This window comes from Perognathus longimembris, chromosome 3 (assembly GCF_023159225.1).
Source record: "Perognathus longimembris pacificus isolate PPM17 chromosome 3, ASM2315922v1, whole genome shotgun sequence".
Lineage (NCBI taxonomy): Eukaryota > Metazoa > Chordata > Mammalia > Rodentia > Heteromyidae > Perognathus > Perognathus longimembris.
This window is the reverse complement of record NC_063163.1, coordinates 114529219-114555795: the sequence shown is the minus strand read 5'-3', so window position 1 is coordinate 114555795 and position 26577 is coordinate 114529219. Positions and strand designations below refer to the sequence as shown.

Genomic DNA, 26577 nt, shown 5'->3' with positions numbered 1-26577 from the left:
AATCTGATGTTTTATTTTGCGTTTGTTTTGCCTGAGGTCTCATGCGTGCTAGCCAGAGGGCTCTATCTCTGGTTTCTGGTTTCCAGCCCTAACCCAGGCAATGTGGCTTTAAAAGACAAGCAGAAATTCCAAAACTACTCATTTGAAAGAAGCAACAACAACAACAAAGATGAAACAACAACAGCAAAAATATACCATTGATAGATACTCCCAAGTATTTGAAAAGTAATAAGTGGGAATTTTTCAATAAATCTTTTCAGGGTTGCATGGTGCTTCAAAGGTTAGTAAAAGGAAAGAGAACCTGTTTACTGAATGGGATTAAGGAAATAGGAAAGATCAATGTATGTTTAAAAGGCACTGTGGCAATAAATGTCAAAGTTTGCTGAAGTATTTTTTGCCTGCTGTTTGTGTTGAAGGGAAGAGAATAAAGAAGTGTGGGGCGACACTGAACCCGAAGACGCCACAGAACAGGAGCAAGGCAGCATGAGCCGGGTTCAGGTCTGTTCCCTTTCCTATGGCTCATAGCGGATGTGGGGGCATCTTCCCTATGGAACACACAAGCTGATAGCCAGGAATGCAAGCGGGGAGGGGCAATCTTTAGATCCAGGAGTCACGTTACCCAAGGATTGAAAATAATCAGAAGGCATTAAAAAAAAAAGTCCTATGTTCCCATATTTCCCTTTCTGTTTTGCGTTGTGTTACCCTTGTGTGACTTTCTTTGTATTGTTTCCTACAGGATCTCCACCATGAAAACAGCCATGATAAGCCGTAGGTCGCTCTTGGTACTGTTGCTTATCTTAGCCATCTTGATCACTTTTACAGTTTTCCAAAACTCCACAAAGGTATGGATTCCTCTCTATGCCCTGAACAACAACAACAAAAAAGCATACTTTATTACTTGGTGTTTCTCCTATTTTAGTCAAATTCACACTGGAAGGTGATCTAGAGACGGTAGTAGGGTCGTTTGAACAGCATATACAACGCAGGATAGCTGATGATTGCCAAACAATAGTTGGCTACATGGAGACAAGGCTGCGAACCGCTTTACACAGGCATAGCACCTTTCCACTGACATCCCAACATCTGTCTTTTCAAACCTGTAAGGGGATTTCTGGAGAAGAGAGCATTTACGTTTTTTTAAATCTCTGCCTATAAAAACATACTTGATACTTTTTGAAGGAAACACTTCCCTACCCCAATATAAGACAGTTTAGTTACAAAAACATTTACTTGCTGATTTTTGTGCTGGTACTAGGGCTTGAAAACTTCTGCTCTCACTTGGCTTTTTCACTCAAGGCTGGCACTCTACCACCTCCACTTTCAGCCTTTGTTCTCCTATCAATCATGGGGCTTGAACTCTGGATCTGGACTCTGTCCCCGAGCTCTTCAGCTCAAGGATCGTGCACTACCACTTTGAGCCACAGCGCCACTTCTGGTTTTCTGGTAGTTGATTGGAGATAAGAGTCTCACCAACTTTCTTGCTGGGTCTGGCTTTGAACTGCGATCCTTGGATCTCAGCCTCCTGAGCAGCTAGGATTACAGGTGTGAGCCACCAGTGTTCAGTTTCTATTAACACTTTTAAACGTTCCTTTTGACAATTTTGTTTAGTTTCCTTTGGCAGTACCAGGGTTCAAACTCAAGGCTTCAGTCTTGGATCTCTACCACTTGAGATATGCCTCCAGTCCTCTTTTGCTCTGATTATTTTTTAAATAACGCCTGGCTTTTTGCTTGGGCCAGTCTACACCACGATCCTTGGATTTATGCTTCCTGTCATGTAGCTGGGTTGACTGGGGAGCATCACCACACCCAGCTTTTTCTGTTGAGACCCTTTCATGAACACTGTGAATTAACACCCAGATCATTTACTTTATTCCTCTGTTCTGTTTTGTTTTTATTACCCAGATCATTTACTTTATTCCTCTGTTCTGTTTTGTTTTTATTCAGTCTGTTTGGGGGCCAATATCAAGCTGTGTTTGTTACCATGGTTATACAGTATGACTTGAAGTCAGGGATTTTTGCTCCTTTTGCTGAGAATTGCTTTGACTATTCAGGATCTTTTGTGCTTCAAAAACAAATGTTAGGATTGACTTTTCTGTTTCTCTAGAGAACAGCACTGGGATTTACTGGGGATTGCATTGAATCTGTAAACTGCTTTTGGTAGTATAACCATTTTCATGGTGTTAGCTCTGCCAAGCCATGTACATAAGCATCTTTCCATCTCCTAGGGTCTGCAGGTTCTTTCTCTAGTGTTTGCTGCATTTATTGTGGAAGCCTTCACAGTACATCTCTTTTATATTGTATGTATGCTATATGTACAGTAAGTACTGTCTTATGTAGCTGTATTTGTTTTCTAACCTACACACTGAAGATATTATTAAAGCATTATAATTTTGGCTGGATTCTTATTGTTACCAGTGTGTTTTATACTTCCATTTGTCTTTGTGTTATTAATAGCTTTTTTTTTCTTTCAGCTTCAGGAACTTCCTTTACCATTTAGTGTAAGGCAGGTCTAGAGGTGATGAGCAGCTCAGCTTTTGTTTATGATGAATCATTTTTCACTAAATTCTAGTTTTAAGATTAAAAAAAGCTGACACCGGTGGCTCACGCCTGTAATCCTAGCTACTCAGGAGGCTGATATCTGAGGATCGCAGTTCAAAGCCAACCCAGGCAGGAAAGTCTGTGAGACTCTTGCCTCCAATTAACCACCAGAAAACTGGAAGTGTTGCTGTGGCTTAAAGTGGTAGAGGGCTAGCCTTGAGCAAAAGAGTTCAGGGGAAGCACTCAGACCCTGAATTCAAGCTCTGTAATGGGCAAAAAAAGATTAAGCAACACTGAGCATTCATTCTCTCCATGGACTCTTCACAGTTTCCCTGTGATGAAGATTTTATAATCCTCATTTTCAAAGTTCCCCCAAAGGCCTCTGGGGTTGACTAGGTCTTCCATAACAGACTAGCCAATGAAAATTCAAGTCACCATTTCTAAAGAAAAACCACCTGGCATGGAAAACATATAGGACCACAAAATGTCAGTGTTGCTTAATTTCTGATGCCTCTCATTAGTTCATATAGAAGTTGGCTAACTTACAAAAAAAATAGCATACGATGAGGAACATTTTCTATGTGTCTTGTCATTTCAGATATGGACTTGGTTCAAGTTTCCCATCTCCTTGCAACCCTGGAACTTCATCAAAGGGTCCTCATGTCCCAATGCCACTCTGAACCCCACAGTTCCACCAGCTAAGACAGAGTCAAGAGTCAGGGAGATCATAGAGAAACTAGATCACATGATCCCACCCAGACCCTTCACCCACATCAGCACCACCACCAGCGCTCGACACAGCCGAGTCATCATCCTCAACCCTAAAGACGCGTACTGCAAGGGGGACCAGCTGGACGTCCTGCTGGAGATGAGGGACTTCTTGGGACACAGGAAGGAATATGGTGGGGACTTCCTGAGGGCCAGGATGTCCTCCCCAGGCTTGAAGGCAGCTGCGTCGGGAAAGGTGACGGACTTGGACAATGGCACCTACCTTGTGAGCTTCACTCTGTTCTGGGAAGGCCAGGTCTCTCTGTCCGTCGTGCTCATGCACCCCAGCGAAGGGGTGTCCGCTCTCTGGAGGGCGAGGAACCAAGGCTACGACAGGGTGATCTTCTCTGGGCAGTTTCTCAGTGGCACTTCCAAGGTGTATAGCGATTGTGGCCTGGCTTTCAACTCGAGTGCTGAGCTGTGCCAGTACCTGGATGCTCAAGACCAAGAAGCCTTCTACTGTGTGAAACCGCCGCGCGTGCCCTGCGCTGCCCTCACCCACATGCACTCCAAGAACAGGGCCGTGTCCTATCTCAGCAAACAAGAATGGCACCTCTTTGGAAGGTAAACAGATGATTATCCCTGGATGTTACGGTGAATGTCATGGTGATTCGGCCTGTATGTCAGAGATACATTCTCCCTGTGTCACAACTTTGGGATTGTTTAGAGGAGCTGTTTAGGAAAGGAACTATGAATTCATTTGGGGTTGGTCACCAAACTTTGGGGATCAGTAATCCTTATCAACGAACTAAAAAGTGGAGGCAAAGCAAAAGCTAAGAAGAGTGACAAACCTATGTGTGTGCTCTACTATATTATTACTCAGTCTCGATACACTGGCTTGCACACTTCCTGAGAACCTATCTCCTATGGCCTATTAGGCAGAGAAATAGAAATTCACTAAATGGCCTGATATAATAGCCAAGAAAATCCATTTATCATTAACAAATATCAATATTATTACTGATAACTGCACACTCTAGCTTCCTGAGTGTGTCTTGATTTGAGCACCTGCAGAATAACAGCAATGTTTTTTAAAAGGTTTATTGTTAAGATGCTGTAAAGAGGGGTTATGGTTACATAAGTCAGACAAAAGCGTACAGTTCTTTTTTGGACAATGTCACCCCTTCCCTCGCTCTTTCCCATTTTTCCCTCCCATCCCCACCCACAAATTGTCTAGTTCATTTTCAACGTCATGTCTAGTGAGTCCCACTGCTGCATTTGTTCATCCTTTGTCCCTCCACTATGAACAAATGAAAAGAAACCAAAGACAGTGAAAAAGAAAACTTTCTTGTTTCCATTTCCTGGAGTTCATTTTCATAAATATTATTTTATTTGATTGAATGCCCCCAAGAGTATTCTCCTTTGGTCTCACTGTGTGTGAAATGTCTTTCTCTTTAAGGTCAAATATGGGTGTGGAGATGTTAGAAAAATTCAAACCAATTAGTGTTTCCAAATGCAAAGGTGAGTACTCCTGCTTTGTTTGCTAGAACACTTGAAGGCTTTCCTTTTCCTTCTGTCTTCTTTATCCTCTCAGCAGTCTGTTCAACTACTTACCTAAGGTACCAGGTCACAATGAGAGGGAATGGTTGGAAGAACAAGGATATCACAAACCTGCCTGTAACTACATCTAAAATCACCAAACTCTTCGTGATCTGACACAATAACCAGCCAATGTTAAAATGCCCCAAAGTCAAGAACTCTACCTACTTCTGTGTTTTATAGATTTTTTTTTTCTAGAGCTGAGGACCGAACTCGGGGCCTTGTGCTCGCCAGGCAGGCGCTCTTCCACTGAGCTAAATCCCTAGCCTCTACCTACTTCTTCACCTCCCTCCCACATCTCTTGTTGGCAATAACCCCAATCTTCATGTTTCTAGTCTACCAGCTTGGCATCTTCTCTCCTCCTAAGTCCTTTGTCACCTTTCCAGACATCCTCACAGAATAAAACTTCCACATGTGTATCTACTAACTTCTAGAAGACTGCCATCTGAAAGGATTCCAGGCAATAACTTTTATGTTTCTCTAAAGTCAGCATTAACTTATAGATAATTATTAAAAATAACTTTGTCTACCACACCGAAGTAAAAACACTGCATCTGACAGTAGAATGGGATTTCTCACCCAAGATACATGGGCAAACTCATATCTACTGCTCCAAGCCTGCCACCTCAGAGCCTTCATAAACCAGTGACCGACGAGGAATGCCTGGCCCCTGTTGGACCTCCAGGGCTCTTTCCAATCTACTGACAAATCTTTTCCTCGTGATCATTTTCCAAGCCAAGCTAATCATTAATAGTTCTTAAAAATATATCATTTATAGTTCTATGGTGGCAAAGAAGACACTGCAGGGGTGTGGACAGATGTAGAGGCAAAATGAATTAAATTAGTAGGTTCAATGAGCTTCCGTACCATGTAAGAATCGGTAATATGGCTTCCATAGCAAGGGTGACATATACCTTGCAGCAGCAGGTCATTTTTCTTTTCTTGGAGAAAACATGTTATCATGTCATTAAGGGACATCAGAGAGGAAACTCTCATCAGAAAAAAAAAATGACTGAAATGCAAAGGTGAGGCTGTATTCGTAAGCCTTATCTCCTACCAACCCCAGCTACCCCTTTAGGGGAGATTGATAGCTTTTCATGCATATTGTTAGATCCTTAGCTTGTTCATTCTTTGGCAGAAGAAATAGTTCCGGTAAAAGAGAAATGCAAGCTTGGAGTCAGATGGACAATCCCCAGTGGGCACGTCTGGAGAGACACATGGAATCCGGTCTCCTGTTATTTGGCTCCAATCGAAATGAAAGACTGTCTCAGAGGAAAATCCATATACCTAATAGGAGATTCCACAATTCGCCAATGGATGGAGTACTTCAAGTCCAGTATCAACAGTATGGCTCCGTATAAGCTATTATTCATATCCCCTTCCTAAACTGTTTTTCTACCTCAAAGTAATATGGAGAATGTCTCTTCTTTATCATATTTCTTAATCACCAAAACAAAATTGTTATCTTTCTTTTAAAAGAATACATTTACCTGTCCGGAAGGGAGATAGTGTAGATAGCTACCTAGCTAGTTGTAAGTAATACTTACTACCTTTTTTCTCTGGAGAATTTACTTTCGTCTTTATATAGCATGTTCAGAAAATGACAGACGGAGACAACGATTATTTAGCATACTAAGTTGTCACCCCTTAACACCTGGCACATTTAGAATGTTCTAGATGCAGATACACTGAGTTCAAAGACGACTTCCCATTGTATCTGGATGACCTTGGGAAAAGTTACATTACTATTTTCTCCAGTGTCCTAGTGTGTCAACTGAAGATGAAATCACTATCTACCTGGTAAACTGAAGTAATCCTTATGATGCCTTTATAATACCATCTGTCATGGAGTAGGTTCTCACTGTTGTAAGCTATCGGCCCTCTGATCATTACTGATGCAGAAGTAAGGTAATCATTTGTGTGTCAAGTAGGCATACAGTTTAAAACCATGGGGCAGAGAGTCAATAGACATAGACTGTGCCACTTAGAAACCTTGGGCTTGTTACTTACTTTCTCTTCCTTGATTTTATCATCTATCAAAAGAATAATAATATTAATAATATGACCTGCTCTTTCTTTTGACAATGAAAGGAGGAAATAAACGGAAAGGATCTCACATATCATGAGGTACTACCTATCAAGGACTAAAATGGATTAACGTCAAGAATTGAGACTAGAATTCAGGTGTGAAAACCCTAGGTTCCTTGCTTTATGTACTGAAGGAAGCATGTACCAGCAGTAGCTCAGAATCCACCAATATATCTTAGACATTCCACTTAGAAAACCATTGCTCTCCACCCATCTAAGTGCCTGGGCCCTGGCTCTCTCAACGGGGACAAAGCAATGGTAAGAGTCATAGGTCTCTGTCTTGGCGTTCTTGATATGAGACTACTCTTATAAGCTCCAATGCAAAATAAAAGCATGGTCTTTTTAAAAAGAGGAAAATTAGTAGGGTCTTGGATCCAAGTTACAAAAAGATTCTGATTTTTTTTCTCTTTTTTTGTCAGTCATGGGACTTGAACTCAGGGTCTGGGTTCTGTCCTTGAGCTTTTTCACTCAAGACTAGCACTCTACTACTTGAGTCACAGCACCACTTCTGGTTTTCTGGTGGTTAATTGGAGAGCCTCACAGACTTTCCTTCCCAGGCTGAAATTTGAACCCTGATCCTCAGACCTCAGACTCCTGAGTAGCTAGGATTATAGGTATGAGTCACAGGCACCCAGCCAAAAAGATTCCTCATAGAGGAAGAGTTTTAAGTTATGGCCTCTAAGAAATGATGAACTCTTGATCATCTGAGATCCCCCAGCTAAAAAATTAAAGATGTCATCATGATAACATTTAGCATTACATTCTACAATGGCATCTTAGGTCATACAAACACTGAATCACTAAGTTTCCTATATTCTTCAGCTCATCTGGTACATTGTAGTCAGAAGATATCCTTTCAACATTTTGTTAAGAGCAAGAAAAGAAGGAAGGAAGGAAGAGAGGAAGGAAGGAAGGAAGGAAGGAAGGAAGGAAGGAAGGAAGGAAGGAAGGAAGGAAGGAAGGGGAATGGGAAAGAGAAAGGAAAGGGAAAGGAGAAAAGGAAAGGGAAGGAAATAACCAATGCTTCAGGGACAGAGGCATGGCACAGTTGGTAGAATACCAGCCAATGAGCAAAGTTTCAGGTACCAAATTCGAGTCCCAGTCCCAGAACACACCCAAAAAAATGCTAATTTATATGTGCAAAGTATGCTTTGGGAAACTGAAGTCAGCTGGAAGCTGATCAGGCAAACAGCTCTGCCACTGTCCTCCAAACATGCTTTGCTCTGCAAACTCAATGTCTCGAGACTTCAGACAGCCCTTCACATCTATGATGGTACATGTACAAAGCATAGACAATTATTGACTAGTCTTCTTTCCCATAATGTCTAGCTGTGAAACAGCCAGTCTGTATATTTTGGTAAAGATCGAATTAGTTTGATAAAAATGTAAATAATTCATCTTGGTCTTTACATGTTGTGCTTATTTTCAAAAGTGTCAAGATAAGGTAGAAATTTTTCACTAACTGTATAATCCTGGACAATTTTACTTCCTCATTTGGTTAACTTCCATATACCATCACAATTTTATATACATATATATGTGTATGTATATATGTGTGTATATATACACAGATATCTCTATGTACATAGAGATATGTATATATACATGTATATATACATGTGCATATATATGGCTTCCATTAAAGAGAATGACAGCATCACTCCAAACAAATGCTTCATAAACTGAAAAGGATTTCATGATCACTCTTACCATTATTTTTGAAGATGATGTATTCAGTTAATATTCCATGTATGAAAATAAATAGAAGTATAAAATATAATCTCAGATTTAATGAAATCTACAGTTGGGGAAATTGGTTTAGTCAGTCTATCCATGTTAATGACATCAATTAGAAGTTTAATTTCAAGTAAGTTCAACAGTTAATGAGTTATACAAAAGCAATCATTACAAAACTCAGCACATCATCCTCCAATGGTGTTCATCTCAATGACTAACCATCCCCCGTATTTTTCTGTATGGTTCTACAAGAGGTTAAGCATGATCTCCTACATTCATGTAGCAGGCTTAATTCTTTAAGTATTCATCAAAAGAACATACCCCCTGATAATAAATCAGATACGATTACCTTATTTAACTTCAAACGTCAAGCCGTTTTCTCCGATCTTACTGACTGGCAAGTCTTTGTAATTCTGTTCTCCTTTCGTTTTGCCTTTTGTCACCAGCACTGAAGTCAGTGGACCTGCACGAGTTTGGAAAACTGAAACACCAGCTTGCTGTGGACTTGGATAGAAATATCAACATCCAGTGGCAAAAACATGGTTACCCGTTGATTGGATCATTGGTCTATTCCGTCAAAGAGATTGAAAACATGGCCCGAGTCATCGACAGAACAGGAGGAGAGAAGAACACTGTCATTGTTATTTCCCTGGGCCAGCACTTCAGACCTTTCCCCATCGATGTTTTCATCCGAAGGGCCCTCAACATCCACAATGCAGTCCAGCGACTTCTTCTGAGAAGTCCGGACACTATGGTTGTCATCAAGACAGAAAACACCAGAGAGATGAATAATGACGTGGAGAGATTCAGTGACTTCCATGGGTACATCCAATATCTGGTCATCAAGGACATGTTTGAGGATCTCCATGTGGGCTTTATTGACGCCTGGGATATTACAATAGCATATGGCACAAATGCAGTCCACCCACCGCAACACGTAGTTGGAAATGAAATCAATATGTTCTTAAACTATATTTGCTAGATCACACATATCTCAGAAAATTATGTAATGCAAAGGTCTGTTCTCAGTGAGAGAAAGTAATCTACCCTATGGCTGATAGGGTCTACGAATTGAGCCAAACAAGATTATTTCTAGCCTGGACTGAAGCTCAGTAACTGTAACTCCTTGATATTATTGCTTTTATAATAGCAATAAAATTAAATTAAAAAAAATAAAGCTCAGAAGAGTCATAGGGAAATTCCTATCCTTCTTGATCAGAGCCATACTGTTCTTCTCTAATGAAAAGACCCCAGCAGGGTAAAGTTCTTATCTATGATACACGCAACAGCAGAGAAATAAAGTAGTAATAAAGTAAACATTCAGATAGAGCAGTCTTACTTTCTCTTTTCTCCTAGTAATAATATGCCCAATGGATCTCCAGATGAGAAGGGTAGGTATATCAGGTAGTTCATCTACCATCACAGAGGAGGAGCAGGAGGAGCAGATTTGTAAGCAAGGCCCCAGGGTCCTGAAAGCAGGACTCTTCTCTCCCAGCAGGTACCCCCATGGGCTCCAATCTGATTCTCTACAGAGGCTAACAGGTATGTCACAGGGGGCTGCCACCCAAGAGCCTAGCTTTGGACCTGTTGTCAGTCATTTGAAGACACTCAAATGTGTAGCTGTAGGTGCCAGACAGTGGTCTTCTGGACACAATTTTGAGGGGTGGAACTCAGGAGAGGCACCTGGTGGTCTGGATACAGGAATCCCTGTAACTTCTACCAAAGGCAATCATATCTGTGGCTCCCACTTCTGGGTAAACTTCAGATCTGATCAAAAGTTCCACACCTTAACACAAGTTTAAGGGCCATTATGTATGTAATCAACAGTATTGGTTCCTATAATATCACCCTTAATGAAGGTTAACACGAAGGTTAACATTTTAATCATATTCATTTGTACTCTAGAAGTCTGACCAAAAAGAATTAAAACACTTTTTCAGGACTGGGAATATGGCTTAGTGGTAGAGTACTTGCCTAGCATACGTGAATGGGTTCCATTCCTCAGCACCACATAAACAGAAAGCCAGAAGTGGTGCTGAGACTCAAGTGGCAGAGTGCTAGCCTTGAGCAAAAAGAAGCCAGGGACAGTGCCCAGGCCCTGAGTTCAGGCCCCAGGACTGGGCAAAATAAAATTAATTGAGTAAAACAATATCATTATCATAACATAATTTTGTACTCTTCATGTGTACTTCCTAACACAGGACCCTGTGTCCTGACCCACTCTTGCTACATCTGGGAGAAAACAATTATAACATTTATTAACTCTCAGTCATTGCCATTATCTTCTCTGAGAATTGAGGGGTCAAGGGGTCAAGAAGACCCCTGAAAATATCAGCCACCCAACTTCATCTACAAAGAAAGAAAATACTGTATAATAATTCCTGATAACGTACTTTGACGAATATGAAGTCTGTGACCGTTAAGGTGGTAAAAGCATCACGTGCAGTGGCGATGGAGACACTGTCTAGTTAGAGAGATCTTAGAAAGGCATCTCAAGTAGGATGGAATGACAGGAAGGAGGTAGCCGTGAGACACAGAGGAGAGATGGCACAGAGACATACCTTCCAAATCCACAGGTAAGTCCAGATTGCTTTGTGTATAGAATAGGAGACGGGGATGCCAGGAGTATTGTTGATGAGAGGGATCCGTACGAGGAAGGGGGGAGGGACACGGGGAAGCAGGTGCTATTCCCTGAATGGCTTTGAGAACCATGGGAAGGAATCTGAAATGTATCCTATTTATAATGGACAGTTGAGGGAAGGAGGAAGCAGGGAGGGAAAAGAAAAAAAGAGAAAGGAAATGAGTGGAGACAAGATAACAGAAATTTCCAAAACTACAGTGGGGGAAGAGGACAGAAAATGAGCCATACCCACATTCCCCACTCCACAGCACAACGATGGCTCTGTTTCCTGGGTCAGCTAAAAGCACGGTGCGCGCACCCTCTAATGCTCTCTGCAGGGACACAGCTCTAGGTCGCATCCTCTGACTGCTGTCATCTGCTTCCAGCTTCTCAGAGGTGAGCCGATCCACAGAGGAGGACCACTGTGAGAACGATTTTTTTTTAATCTTATTTATTTTGTTTTATGTGACACTGAGAAATCAAACCCAGGGCCTCAGGCATGCTAGGCAAGCATGCTACCACTAAGCCACATTCCCAACCTCAACCACCCTGAGTGTTCTTACACTCGGATCTCAAGAAGCATGGGTGTCTTAGAACAAAGATGACCATTTTCGAGTAATGGGAGAGAAAGAAGACTCTCGGGCAATTCCTGAGAAGCATCAGGTTAGCAGAAGCTGTAGAATTACATCACCACCTGATTTGCACTATTCTTTTCTTAAAAGCTTTATTTGAAATGAACAAATCACTGTGCAAATTTGTGGGCCATGGCATGACCTTTCCATAGACTAATATATTGTGGAAAGATCAAATGAGGCTAATTAGCACACCTATCTTCTCAAATATTTTATCTTTTATTTTTGTGTGTGTGATGAGAACATCCAAAATCGTCTCTTGTTGCTACCCTGTGCTATACATTATTAACTATAGCCACATTCTGTGCAGTAAAGCACTGTAACTTAAGCCTCCTATCTATCAACCTGAAACTCTGAACTCATAATTGTACAATTTTTATTGCTTCTACAAATCTGTGCCCCAAGATAATAATAAATCAAGTGACTATATTCTGATGCAAATTAAATTCTTCACAGATAAGGGTGGGGCGTTGATGAGTTTTTCCCAGGTGTAAGAGCCAGTTAGAAATTCTTAGGTGCTTTTCCAACCTTTTGGCTAAAGAAGTCTCTGGTCTGGGGAACTAACAGAACTCGGGAGGATCTGCCATTCTAGCCCTAATCTTACTTGGAACTGGTTCATGAGGGAAGGGGGAAATCGAAAGAAATTAAAAATAGCATGTTTCTGCCAAGGATTCTCAAATAAGAGACAGACAAGAAACAGGGCACATTCAGGGGAAAAGGGCAGAAAGAAATAAGCAAATAATGACAATGACAGCCTTTCTTCCTAAAAAAGGACAGGTTGGTTTTGACTATGACATGTATGAAGACAAAATGTTTTTTTCCCTAAGAACCAACCCAGTACCTAGTACCGAGTACTCTGAAGAATAGGCATGGAGATAGCACATGAAAATTAGGAATTGATCATCAAAAGGTGTTTGCAATACAATATTTTTTTTTAGTCTGCAGCCTGATTGCATGAAATCCAGTAATAAACCAGAATATGCATGTGTGTCTCCCCCCAAAAAAATAATTATAAGATCAAAAGATTAATGATAAATATGAGAAAAATGCTTCAAACCTACAGCCTAAAGTAGTTGAGCACTGATAATTCACACCTATAATTCCAGCTACTTAGCAGAGTGAGATCTAAGGATCTTGGTTCAAAGCCAGTGTGAACAGAAAATTCTGTGAGACCTTTAGTTCCAATTAACCAACAAAGAGCAGAAAGCAGAGGTATTGCTCAAGCAAGAGTACCAGGCTCTGAGTTCAATCCCCAGACCAGCACAACAAGAAAAAGAGTAAGATATATGTGTATGTGTGTGTTTGCGTATATGCATTTTTATTTTTTTTTGCCAGTCCTGGGGCTTGAACTCAGGGCCAGGGTGCTGTGCTTGAGTCTCTTTGTGCTCAAGGCTAGAGCTCTACCATTTGAGCCACAGAGCCATGTCTGGCTTTTAGTCAGTTTATTGGAGATAAGAGTCTCACAGATTTTCCTGCCTTGGCTGGTTTTGAGCTGTGATTCTCAGAACTCAGCCTCCATGAGACTTCAGTGCCAGCTTCAAATATTTTTTAAGGATTGAAAACAAATGGACGCTGATAGAAAAAATAGCAAAAATATGAAATTTAGTAAAAAAAAAAAATAAGGTTGCCTTTAAGCATAGAAAAATATACATATTAAAACTGCATTGAGAAATAATTTCTCATCAGATTGGCAAGAATCCCCATTGGAAAGTAGGCTGGGTTGATGGGGCCACGAAGAAAGATGCCCCTCGTATACTGCTGATAGGAATTCAAAATGGCGCCATGGCAATGGAGGGAAATTTGATAACACTTAGAAAAATCATTACTCATTTGATTACCTTTTGACTTAGCCTAGAGATAATAACAAATAAAATAACTATGCAAAAAAATCACTCATAGGCACATGACTCGTAATCATGAAAAACAATTGGAAAACAAATCAATGTCTCAAGAGAAGATGGATACAACAAAGTATGATGATACATTCCCTCAACAAAATATAATGCTGCGAGAGAGAGAGAGAGAGAGAGAGAGAGAGAGAGAGAGAGAGAGAGAGAGAAGGAGAGCTTTATCAACTGCAATGCTGTAGTCCCTAGGACATAGTGTTAGAAGAAAATGTTGCCATATATAGATTATGCAACCTCTGGGGTAATAAAAAAAATAGAAGGTTATAATTAAATGTATTTACTTGTGCTAGCAACAATAACAAACAACCGGAAGAGATATCAAAAATAAATTTTAAAAGCTATTCATAAAATCCCTGAGAATTCAAGAGCAGATTTATTTTAATATGACCTGTTACCCTCTTTCTCATTGAAAAAACTCAATCAAGAAGGAGAATGTAGGGGCTGGGGATATGGCCTAGTGGCAAGAGTGCCTGCCTCATATACATGAGGCCCTGGGTTCAATTCCCCAGTACCACATATACAGAAAATGGCCAGAAGTGGCGCTGTGGCTCAAGTGGCAGAGTGCTAGCCTTGAGCAAAAAGAAGCCAGGGACAGTGCTCAGGCCAGACTCCAAGCCCCAGGACTGGCCAAAAAAAAAAAAAAAAAAAAAAGAAGGAGAATGTAACTTCTCCAAACAGGCATGCGCTGTTTAACTTTGGGGGTGAGTCCTGAGGGCACCACTGGGAAGTTCATTGCTCCTTTTTGCAGGCAAAGCATCCAGTAAGCATAAGATGTTTGGGAAGCTTCCGCCATAACCCAGTGTGCTATCTTACAGTGCACTAATTATATTTTCTGTGCCCACCTCAGGGCTTGAACTCACAGCCTTGCATTCTTGCTCATCATACTTGCTCACAGATGGTACTCAACCACTTGAGCCATTCCTCCAGCCCAACAGTTTGCTGGTTACTGTAACTGGAGGATTCTTGAAGACTTCTCTACCCGGGCTAGCTTTGAACAGCAATTCTCTAAGTCTTGGCATCCTGAGTAGCTAGAACTACAGACATGAGCCACTAGTACCAGGCTTATTATTTTTTTATAAGCAAAGAGAGAACACTATAAAAACATTGATAAAAGTACAGTAAACACATAAACCAGTAAGACAGTTGTTCATCATTATCAAATACTGGGCACCATACATCACTTCATGGGGTAGCCTTCTGTATAACTGGTATGATAGGCTTAATTACACCATTTATATCTCTCAGCTGCAAAAACCCACAGTTCTTATAAGGCTCAAATCTAGTATGGGGATTTGATCTGACGATAACCTAGCCTGGTAGAAGAAATCCATTACAGAGGAAAGGGGCAACATGGTTCAAAAAGAAATGTACTCATTACCTGACTTCCATAGCTGTTACCCCTCTGTACATCACCTCTACAATACCAATAGAAGATTTTTTTTAAAGTATCCATTACAATGTTCGCCGTTTCTCATCTATTGGTAGGGACTAAACTCCTCTGTGAATCAGAAAACAGGCACGAGCCTGGCTATGTCTGTTTTGCTAGATATCATTCTTCCTTCAGATCATCACTGAAGACAAAACCACCCTTTTACTCATCAAGCACCCTGTCCTTGTTAGCTGGACCAGTGTACCAAGCTCTGAAAAAGGGGACAGGTTCTCCACTAACCTGTCAACGGAGGACAAAGGTCAGGCTTGTTTAATTTCACTTTCTAGTAGTTTATGTCAATAGGATCCTATGATGCCATCTACCGGCTGACCTCACAGAGCATAATTACAGTCACCCATGTTCTTCATCTATGACTCACACGCACACATTGAGGGAAAGGCAGGACTGGTGGACAGATGTCTCCTAATGGGAGACAAAGCTCCCTCCCACCAAGCTGCAAAGGCTTTCTTATTGGAACAAGGTGCCTGCTGACCTGTCTTGAGATAACGAGCAAATGACAGACGTGTGTCCGTATTGATCTGGCTGGACCTGAAATATGGAACCACTTGGGTTGGGCGCATGGCCTAGAACTCCAGCTTCGAATGATGAGGCCAGCAGAGAGGGCAGCGCAGTGAAGAATCGGGAAGCTGACCGTAGGAAGTGAGGACAAGGCCATGGTTGGAAAGACACCAGATTCCAGCCTGAGGGAAATGGTGGCCAGCTCGTGGAAAGGAGCTGCTACATGAGGGAGGAATGGGTCCCAGGGGCGCTGGTGCACACCCCACACGGAATGAACTCTTGGAGAGAGTTTTGTTTGGTAGAAAGGATCAGGACCAACAGAAATGAGGCTGGCTTTGTATAGTAAGCAAAAGCAATGAGAAGGCAAGGCCTACTTGGCCTTTTCTGTTTTTACTGGCTAGTCCTGGGGCTCAAACTCTGGGCCTGGACACTGTCTCTGAGCTTCTTTTTGCTCAAGGCCAGCACTCTACTACTTGAGCCACAGTGCCACTTCCAGCTTTTTCTGTTTATGTGGTGCTGAGGAATTGAACCCAGGGCTTCACGCACTCTAGGCAATCACTCTAAGCCACATTCCCAGCCCCTCAGACTATTTCTGATGAGTTTTTAAACTATAATTACTTTAACTTCCAATGTTTAGGCTTTAAATAATTTACTATAAGCATCACCTTTACCATTTTTTTACTTCTAAATACACGAACACCAGTATGAGTTCTGTGTATGTTAGCAAATAATTCTAAAGGTCATAGAATGATGAAAATCTTTCGTGCTGATTGGGATTCCTGTGCATAGTTTAGCTTGCAGGGCCCTACATTTGCACACAGGTATGGGCCTGTGGTTCCTATTCCCCGTGAAACAAGTCAATCTCAGAGTCTCGGGCAGGGTCTGTCACAAGATACCCAACAAATGTCACCTATCATTTCATTGATATCACACACCATTGCTTCTTTTAATGTCCACACCTGGGGATCCCATTCCGAAGATGGAAATGTCGAGGAAGTGAAAATCTCAACTTGTTTAGGAAGGAGGCAGCAAAACTGCGTATATTTTACTTGATCCAATCCGATTGAATCCCTATCCCAAGTATGACCTGGGGAAAGTGGAGTTTGGAGAGATGTTCAGTGAGACTCTTCATCTAATAAACCTTCCTTTTCTCGGGAAAAATCAGCAGATCTGTGATTGTCACCCACTATCTCTCAGTTACAGCAACGTCTACGTGCCTCTTACCCATATATTCTAGAGCAAAGAATGAGAGAAAAATAGCACTGCAAAGCCATTTGCACAAAAACTTCCTGGTGAGAAAAGGCAGGGAGAGGCAGAGGTGGCTTTTGAGTAGGAAACCGTAGTTACGTGGAGTTAAGTATAGCAGAGTAGGGTGACTATAGTTAAAAATAATTCACTCTGTGTCTCAAAATAGCCCAGAGAGCAATAGAACAGTTCCCCAAAACAGATGCTGTTTGAGGTGATGGATATGCATATTACCCAGATTTATCACACATTATATACATGTACCAAAATATCACGCTGTGCTCTCTAAATATGTGTAATTATATGAATCAATTAAAGTAAATTTAAAGCCCTCTTTGAAGTCAGTACCAGAGTCTTCATTTGAAAATAGATTTTTGTTAAAGAGAAAATCGTCTCTCGTATTTCCCAAGCAAGGCACAGTCAGTCTTGACAGACAAGACGTGAGAAAGCCAATCATCACTTGCTCTTGGACAGCTGCCTGCCAGCAGGGGGCGCTCTGAGGACTGGATGAATGTCCTCGTCAAAGAGTCTGCAGAGCTAGCTGTCCCTTCCACTGTGGGAAGACACGCGGAAAGGTGTGTGTCTGTGGCTTTGCAAGCGGCCATCCCGACACTCCCAAACTCCAGCACTGTGACCACGTGTCCCCCACCTCCCGAAATGGGAGTGGCACGCTACAGTCAATGGCAAGGCTATCCCTGCCTCGACCTAACTCTACCCAAGGTTTAGATTAGAGGTTGACAATGAAGAATCAAGACACCCCGCCCGCTGACTTTGGGGAAAGGCCGCGTAGGATTGCCACATGCTAACCAGTACTCTCTAAGGTCCCTGCAAACCTAAAACAAACTCAAACTCAAAAACCTCCCGCAAACTCAAAATGCCATAGACCTAAGAGTAAAATCTAAAACATAAAAAAAATCTAGAGAAAAGCAAAAGATAAAATCTCTATGCTTTACTCTGGCAGAAACAAACAAACAAAACAACTTCCTAAATGCAAGACTAAAAGAATATTCCATAGGGGGCTGGGAATATGGCCTAGTGGCAAGAGTGCTCGCCTCGTATACATGAAGCCCTGGGTTCGATTCCCCAGCACCACATATATAGAAAATGGCCAGAAGATGGCACTATGGCTTAAGTGGCAGAGTGCTAGCCTTGAGCAAAAAGAAGCCAGGGACAGTGCTCAGCCCTGAGTTCAAGCCCGGGACTGGCAAAAAAAAAAAAAAAAAAGAATATTCCATAGAAGAAAACACTGATAACTGGACCTCTTAGGAAAGCATTCTAATGGAATAAGAATTCAAGTAAAATTGAGGGAAAATATTTGTCAATCACAAATCCAGAAAGATCAAAATAAATTTACACCTGAAAAGCAAATACTAAGTTGGGAGAAGGCGATTGTAACAGACTGGAACTCTCCTTATATACATGTAATTGTTAATCAGTTTTACAAATTACTTCTTTTAAAAAAATTACTATGTTCATAACAGAACCCTCAAAGCAATTGTGATGGTCAGTCTTCTGTAAGCTTGGCTGGGCATGGTCCTCAGGCTTCATTCAGACAGCAATCTAGATGTTATTATGAAAGCTTTGGTGGTGGTTGTTTAAATCCATAGTTTTTTAACAAAGGCAATTTCTCCCTGAAATATGGGCAAGCCTCATCAAGTGAGTTGAAGACTTTAAGAATAAAGTTTTGCCTACTGAAAATGGAGGTCGCTTTTGGATTTGAAACCATGCTAACTGCTGACCCATCTTGTCTGCACGCCCCCTGCGTATTTCAGACATGCCAGCCCCACCACGAGGCAGTTCTACAAAATATACACTCCCCACCCCACACACATACATTGGTCATCTTTCTCTAGAGAAACCTGAGTAACACATACACCCAATTTTTTTTAAAGGCAAAACATGTGCACAAAGGAGATACATGGATGGCAAATAAGCCCAAGAAATAATACCTACCACCATTTGTTATTTGCATTAGAAAAGTACAAATCAGAAATATAACAACACTACACAGCTATTAAGTGTATTAAAATTCTAAAGAATTTAGACTAGCCATACTACATAGCTGGTGAAATTGTGGAGCGAGTAAACTCTACATAGGCAACAGGAATGGAAAACAGAAAAACAACTTCAGAAAACAGTAGTTTCTCAAAATGTTAGCCATACACTTACCTTACGACCTGGATATTCCATTCTTAGGTACTTTCTTCCAAGAAACAAGAGCATATGTCTATACGAAGACTTGTTCATGCCTGACGTGCCATTTTCACTCATATCAGCCCAAATCTAGCCCATAAATCCATCAAAAAGGCAATGGATAAACAAATTGTGCTATATCCATACAGTGGAGTACAACTTAACAATAAAGAACAAACTGTCCATACCAGCTGCTGATACTGAAACAAGGAAGGGACACACACATATGCCAAGGGAAAAAGATGTGCAAAACAAGTAACACTCACTGAACCATCGTTCACATCAAACATCAGAGGATGTAAAACCACAACCCCTCAGCAGTAACAGAAAACAGGCCCGCCTTTCCTACCCCACTTCCTCTCTCCACCAACTCTCCTCCCCTTCCACGAAGGGGCTATCATTGCACTTGGAACCCCAATAATTGCCTCCGGGAAGTAAGTTTTCAAAAAGCCCATTCTGATGTCTTATTTCACAACGGTGCTTCCTGTATTACAGAATAGTTAGAAGACGGTCTCCAATACCATACCCTACAATGGCCTATTCTCCACTTCTAGAACTATGTGAGGCATTGTTCTAGTTGGTGACCATCCTGAGTAGTTGAGAAGTGTGAAGAAGCCTGTAAAGTATCTATCTCCTATACCTCTGCTCTATGTAGTTTTAGGATGGATCTTAAAAATAGTCCCCTTTCCCTCAAAAAGATTTAGCTGTTTTCGGCAAAAAAAAAAAAGTGGAACACACCAAATTTTAATAGAAAAACAATGTGGGACTGGGGATATGGCCCAGTGGCAAGAGTGCTCACCTCATACACATGAAGCCCTGGTTCGATTCCCCAGCACTGCATATATAGAAAACGGCTAGAAGTGGCGCTGTGGCTCAAGTGGTAGAGTGCTAGCCTTGAGCAAAAAGAAGCCAGGGACAGTGCTCAGGCCCAGAGTTCAAGCCCCAGGACTGGCAAAAAAGAAAACACCACCAAAAAAAAAAAATGATTAAAATAGTAGGAGCCAACACATGGGGCTTAGTTTTGAATCCCAAAACACTTCTACCAGCATAAAAGTGCTAGCTATTGGGCTGGGAATGTGGCTTAGTGGTAGAGTGCTTGCCTAGCATGCATGAAGGCCTGGGTTCAATTCCTCAGTACCACATAAATGGAAAAAGCCAGAAGTGGCACTGTGGCTCAAGTGGTAGAACACTAGTCTTGAGCACGGAGAGGCTCAGGGATAATGCCCAAGTCCTGAGTTCAAGCCCCAGGATCAGCAAAAAAGAAAAAGAAAAAAAAAAGCAAGCCGTTTATAGATCCATGTGTAAGTTAAATTTCCAAGGCTCTGATTTCTGACAAACATTAACGCGATGCTTTAACTACAGATGCATTCCTTTGAACTACATGATAAAAGCTGCACAGAGGATCAACTTCCATGAAAGCAGAAAGCTACCTTTTTCTTGACATGCTTACATGTGGGGTTACTATGGCGTTACAGGGGAGATGATATTTGAGAGTTATCTCTTATTCCTAAGTTGTTTGAACAGAGGTGACCTTTGCTGACTTAGAAAACCAGCAAGAATCAGGACTCACGGGCTTCAAGCCTCTAAAACTCAGTTCTGCAATCTGGATTCCATCTCTGGGTATGAGCATATACCCCCTGTGATAAATGAACCCGAATTTCTCCACGGAAACAAGAAGAAAGGCCAGAGGTATGCGCTCATGAAGGACAGTACAGAAAGAAGAAAGGTCCAAAAAAAAAGTTACAACTGAAAAGCAAATACGAAATTGGGAGAAGACAATTGCAACAAGGAAGGATACTCTCCTTGCATACATGTAATTGTCCATCGGTTATACAATTCAAGTCTAAAAAAAAATGTGTCCACAACAGAAAATCGGTAAAGGAGATAAAAATTTGTGGAGACTAACAACTGTACACTAGAAAGAAAAAAGTTAAAACTTTACGTATAAGGAATAAGTATAGCTGAAAAAAATCTTTTCAAATTTCCAAATTTTTTTTGAATATTTCCCAATATTACCCACCAAGAGGCAAGGAAATGTACACTACAAGCGGTAGCCTACATTAATACTGAGTAACACACACAAACAAAAAAATCAGTCTATTCTGTGATATGATTATGCATGGAGTAGTACTAAGAAACCTCAGGCAATGAGAAATAGACACCAAAATTGAAGCCATAACAGGCAAAGGGGGAAACAGAACAGCATTTCAAACTGTAATGCCAAAATTATTTCCACTGCAGGAAATAAAGGTATTTTTATTCATTGAGGTACATTTTGTTGTTTCAAGCCACAAATAAAAAGATGTATTCAATGACTATCATAAAATTACCCTCATAGAGACTGTGTTTTGGAAACCTAATGCAGCATTATTTTAAGAGAAAAGAGGGGAAAAATAGATTGAACTATCCTATATGCCCCCAAACTAAAATACTATCTATGAAATACTACCTGTCTTAAAGAGAAAAGCTGGAGGAGAATTTCTAAAAGACTTCAAGCTAAATAAAGCACTACTTGAAAAAAAAAATCTGTTGATGCAACCACAGGGAAACATTTGTATATCAATAACATAAAAATTAATAATAAACACTTATTGAGTATTCTCTGTACATCATGCTTTTGGCTAAGGCCTTTGTGGAGTATCACATTCTAACACTTCAATCATAGTTTCATTGTAACATATAATGTATTTTGGAAACAAAGCATAAGTATAAAGAACAAGACTAGTCACAAGAAAACAGAGGCCTGAGAAAAACATCACATTTTGTGTGAAGAAAGTACTGTCCAAACCTTGGAAACTTTGTTTGTAGGTCACTTCTATAGATACAGATGTACATAAGTTCCCCAAAGAGAATGACGTTCAAACTTTGATAATTAAATGGCATCCATTTTCCCCCCTTCTGGAACTTCATTATTTCACTCAATATTATGCAGCAAAACTTCTACATATAGATGTAAGTAGCACGATCATTTGGATGGCTGTTTATGATTCATTTCAAAATGTTTTATGTTCCCAGGCTTGTTTCCGTAAATAATGCTGCTATTAACATCCTGTACACGTTCTCTTATTATCTACTTACAAGTTGTGCCTGCACCTGGAAACGAAAGTGCTTGACAAAATGAGCGCGTACATGTTTAACTATTAAGAGAACGCCAAAGGGCTTGGTAAGGCAGTCGTGGCAATACACAGCCCCACCGTACACCTTCCTCTGATCAGTGCTTGGTCCTCTGATACGTTTCTTTTTTTTGGCCAGTCCTGGGCCTTGATCTCAGGGCCTGAGCCCTGTCCCTGGCTTCTTATTGCTCAAGGCTAACACTCTGCCACTTGAGCCACAGCGCCACTTCTGGCCATTTTCTGTATATGTGGTGCTGGGGAATTGAACCCAGGGCTTCATGTATACAAGGCGAGCACTCTTGCCACTAGGCCATATTCCCAGCCCTCTGATACATTTTTCTTTTTGCTACTTGGCAATGACACAACAGGCCACTGTCCTGTTGGACTGCAATGTAACTTTACCTTTTTCTCTGTTCACAGGACCCCGAGTCTTTCCATTCCTAACACTGGTTCTCTGTGTCTTTTTGTTTCTTGCGCCTTCTTGCCAAACATTTGTCAGTTTGATTAATATTGCATTCATGTTTGCCCATAACTTTCTTATTCTGTTCACCTTTATTTCTCCCTAATGTGAAGATTTAGAGCTAAATTGTCACTCAACGTATTCATTAACCATGATCTAAAAGTTTTTTATATATACTGTTTTTATGTATTTATGTATATATTCCAAATACTTTCGAATTTCTACTTTATTTTTTTCTGTACCCTGACTTACGTGGAACCCTATGACAATCTTCCAAGTTAGTCTTTAGGCACTGATTAATAGGGAGTTTTTGAGACGTTTTAAAAAAAATTATCTTTAAAAAATAAGTTGTTGTACAAAGTAATTTAACATATCTGATTTATGGTTCAGTCGAATCGCTCTCATAGGACATTCACTTAATGATTACAGTCTTCTCATATTTAACTCATCATTGTGTGATTGAAAGGAAAGCTGACGCTGAAATTATTGGGAACCGTATTCGATGCATTCAGAAAAGCTGTGAGAGGGCTGGGGATATAGCCTAGTGGCAAGAGTGCCTGCCTCGGATACACGAGGCCCTAGGTTCGATTCCCCAGCACCACATATACAGAAAATGGCCAGAAGCGGCGCTGTGGCTCAAGTGTCAGAGTGCTAGCCTTGAGCGGGAAGAAGCCAGGGACAGTGCTCAGGCCCTGAGTCCAAGGCCCAGGACTGGCCAAAAAAAAAAAAAGAAAAAGAAAAGCTGTGAGAAATGAGGCGCCAGTAGTTCGCATGTCTGTAATACCATCTTCTCCTGAGGCTGAGTTCTGAGAATCACGGTTGGAAGCCAGCCGGAGCTGGAAAGTCTATGATTTTCCAATTAATCAGCAAAAAGAAAGAAAGTTACAGGTGGAGCTGCAGCTCATGGTAGAATATCAACTATTAACTGAAATGCCAAGGCAAAGTGCAGGCCCTGGGGTGGGGAAGGAAAAGGAAAAGGAGAAAAACTATTAGAAAGACTCACAAGTCATTTATCAGAAAATAAGCTGGAAATTAGCTAAGCATGACTGATACGTACACTTGATGCGTACACTGATGCGTACAGCACCCCCTCCAGTTCACAGAGGACACACTCGGAGACCTCGGTGGCTGTCCCAAAGCACGGGCAGTGTGCCCACGCCGCTTTCTCTCTTCAGTCCACAACTATAATAAAATGTAGACTTCTAAATGAGGCACAAATAGACAATCACTTATAAAAGTCATAATAATATGCTGCCATGTTTCTCAAAATATCTTCTGTACTCTCTTCTCATTGTCCATGAGTAATGGACACCACAGAAACAAAACTGTAGGTGGGGGACCACTGTCCACCCAAGAGAAAAGAAGGAAGCAAAGAGGGAAGGGCAGAACATGAACACAAATACTACATCGGTACAGAGGAAGCTTAAAAGAAACAGTAGCTTCTTCTTTTAAAAATAATAATAATAATAATAATAAAGCCGGTGCCCGTGGCTCACCCCTGTAATCGTAGCTCCTCAGGAAGCTGAGATCTGAGGATCGAGGTTCAAAGCCAGCCCAGGCAGGAAAGTCTGTGAGACTCTTATCTCCAATGAACCACCAGAAAACCCAGAAGCAGCACTGTGGCTCAAGTGGTAGAGGGCTAGCCTTGAGCTGAAGAGCTCGGGGACAGAGTCCAGGCCCAGAGTTCAATCCCCATGACCACTGGGAGGCAGAGGCTGGGAAGACCATGGTTCAAGACCAGCTCATTCAAAAGCTTCACAAGACCCATTCTCAACCAATAAGCTCAGTGTGTGTAGCCTCTGATCTCAGCAACACGGGAGACATAAACAGACAGGTTACGATTCCAGACTACCCTGGGGGAAAAATTTTAAGACTCTATGAGAAAAATAACTATAGCAAATGATAGCTTGGTGTGTGCTTCAAGTAGTGACAAGTACTCTCGCTGGAGTTGGAACTCTAGTCCTGCACCAAATAATAAAAATAAAAAACCACTAGTATAGACAGCATCAGGAGAGCATATTCAACAAATAAATAAAATACAAACAAGTTTTACTAAGCATTTAAATTAACAGATTTTTGGAAATCTACAGTAAGAACACTGAGAAAAATATATTAAGTGCAAAAAATACCAATTATAAACCTGAATAGGGAAATTAAGAGTAAAAGTTATCTGAAAATCTAATTTAAAAAGTTGCCCAACTGGCCTTACAGGGGAGTCCTACAGACCTGGGACCAATTATTTCTATGTAATATGTATGGAGTCAAAATTAGAAAAACTCTTGAATCATGCCCAGTTCATTGTTCAGGTGGGCAAAATCAGGTGAGGACCATATAGAAAATTATCACAGAAGGTAACTCCTTAAATAAAATATCAACTAGCACACTCTATCCATGTAACCAAGAGCAGAATCTTAACCAGGTATTTGTAAAGAAATAACCCTAGCAATACTTTAGTTTATTCCAGGAGTATAAAGATAACTTAATACCAAGAAAAATCTTCACCTGTCTTAGCACAAGAATAGATAACAAAGAAAATATGATTACCTCAAGAAACACAAGGAAGGCATTTAATAAAGTTCAACATTCAATATAGTGTTAAAAAAATCCTAAATATTTAGTGGTAGATATAGCCTCACAAATGCAATAAAATATTACAGAGAAATAAAGCAGATAGCATTTGTACCAATTTAATATACACGCATACTATTGTGTATTATCAAGAAATAACAGATTAAATACGCTGGGGATTGTGAGGCTGGGAATGGAGCTGGGGTGGGGAATCATATAAAATGAAAAGCCATTTTGCATCAACCAACAGCATGCCATGAATGACCTAAGTCTAATTCATTCAAGTCAGTATAGACAGGAATAAAGAAAATGTGTGATAAAGCCTAAGGGAAAGACTTCGTAAGCCTTCCCACATATATTTTCATGAGTATCTTTTAATTCTCTTACTGTTAGCCTTGACTTAGCAATCTGGCTTGCAGCAGGTCACTAAAAGTAAACAAAGCAGCCATAAAAATAACATAATAACACAGCCACCTTGAAACACGCAGTAAAACTGTCCCGCTGTCAATGCTCTAATCCATCATGTTTACGCGCTGCTCCTCCAAGATGTGCCGTTACACACTGATCCTAAGACAAGCTCATTCCAAACGTGGTGGTAGTGAATTAAGTGTGTTTGGGGTGTGTGGGTGTAACAAACATAAAACTCACCATATTTTGTCATATTTAAGCATGCCGTTGGAGACCCGAAGCACACATTCACATTGTTGTGCCGCCCAGATCATGTACCGGACCCTGGATTCACACACACACACACACACACACACACACACACACACACACACACTCCCGCATTTCCACTCACACAGGAACACTTTCTCCTCCACGGTCCTCGACCTCCCTGCGCTCCTTTGCGGTTCCCCTTCAGAAGCCCTCATTTTCCATATATCAGCTCATCCATGGCATAATCACCCAAGGTACAAAACTCCACTGACAGCCCCACAGCCCAAGCTAACTCTGGCCTCCACTGACCTGCGGTCAACGTGACCTGTGGATTGTGGAAGTAACAGACTGGCGGCATGGGCCTCTTCTATTGGAAGACACCATCTAGTCTTCCTTCACAGGGATTGGAAGCTACGCCGTCCCTTTACTCAGGAGGAAACACTCTTCATTATATCACCGCCATGGCGATCTACAGTTTTATAATGAACCGCGTGAATTAAAAGTTCTGTTCCAATAACTAAAATCCAATCCACGGTCGCAGCAGATCTGCAGCCCCTATCA

General features: G+C 41.1%; 1 protein-coding gene across 2 annotated transcripts; it reads left to right on the top strand.

Annotated features, from left to right (window-relative positions):
- The first annotated feature begins 438 nt into the window (after positions 1–438).
- On the top strand, positions 439–10330 carry Nxpe4 (neurexophilin and PC-esterase domain family member 4). 2 transcript variants are annotated; one of them, XM_048343885.1, is made up of 5 exons: positions 439–842; positions 3137–3870; positions 4706–4767; positions 5987–6190; positions 9117–10330. In XM_048343885.1, the coding sequence occupies exons 1-5, from the start codon at positions 747–749 to the stop codon at positions 9650–9652; spliced, it is 1632 nt and encodes a 543-aa protein (XP_048199842.1). In that variant the 5' UTR covers positions 439–746; the 3' UTR covers positions 9653–10330. The 2 variants fall into 2 exon arrangements, with proteins under 2 accessions (XP_048199842.1, XP_048199841.1); XM_048343884.1 differs by having other exon boundaries at positions 5984–6190.
- The last annotated feature ends 16247 nt before the right edge of the window (positions 10331–26577 follow it).

Bases quoted from the DNA above. Each gene is read 5' to 3' on its own strand.
- Nxpe4 (XM_048343884.1), top strand. From the start codon at position 747: ATGAAAACAGCCATGATAAGCCGTAGGTCGCTCTTGGTACTGTTGCTT. The intron at 3,871-4,705 runs GTAAACAGATGA...TTTCTCTTTAAG, and splicing joins GAATGGCACCTCTTTGGAAG to GTCAAATATGGGTGTGGAGA. The intron at 6,191-9,116 runs GTATGGCTCCGT...TTTTGTCACCAG, and splicing joins CTTCAAGTCCAGTATCAACA to CACTGAAGTCAGTGGACCTG.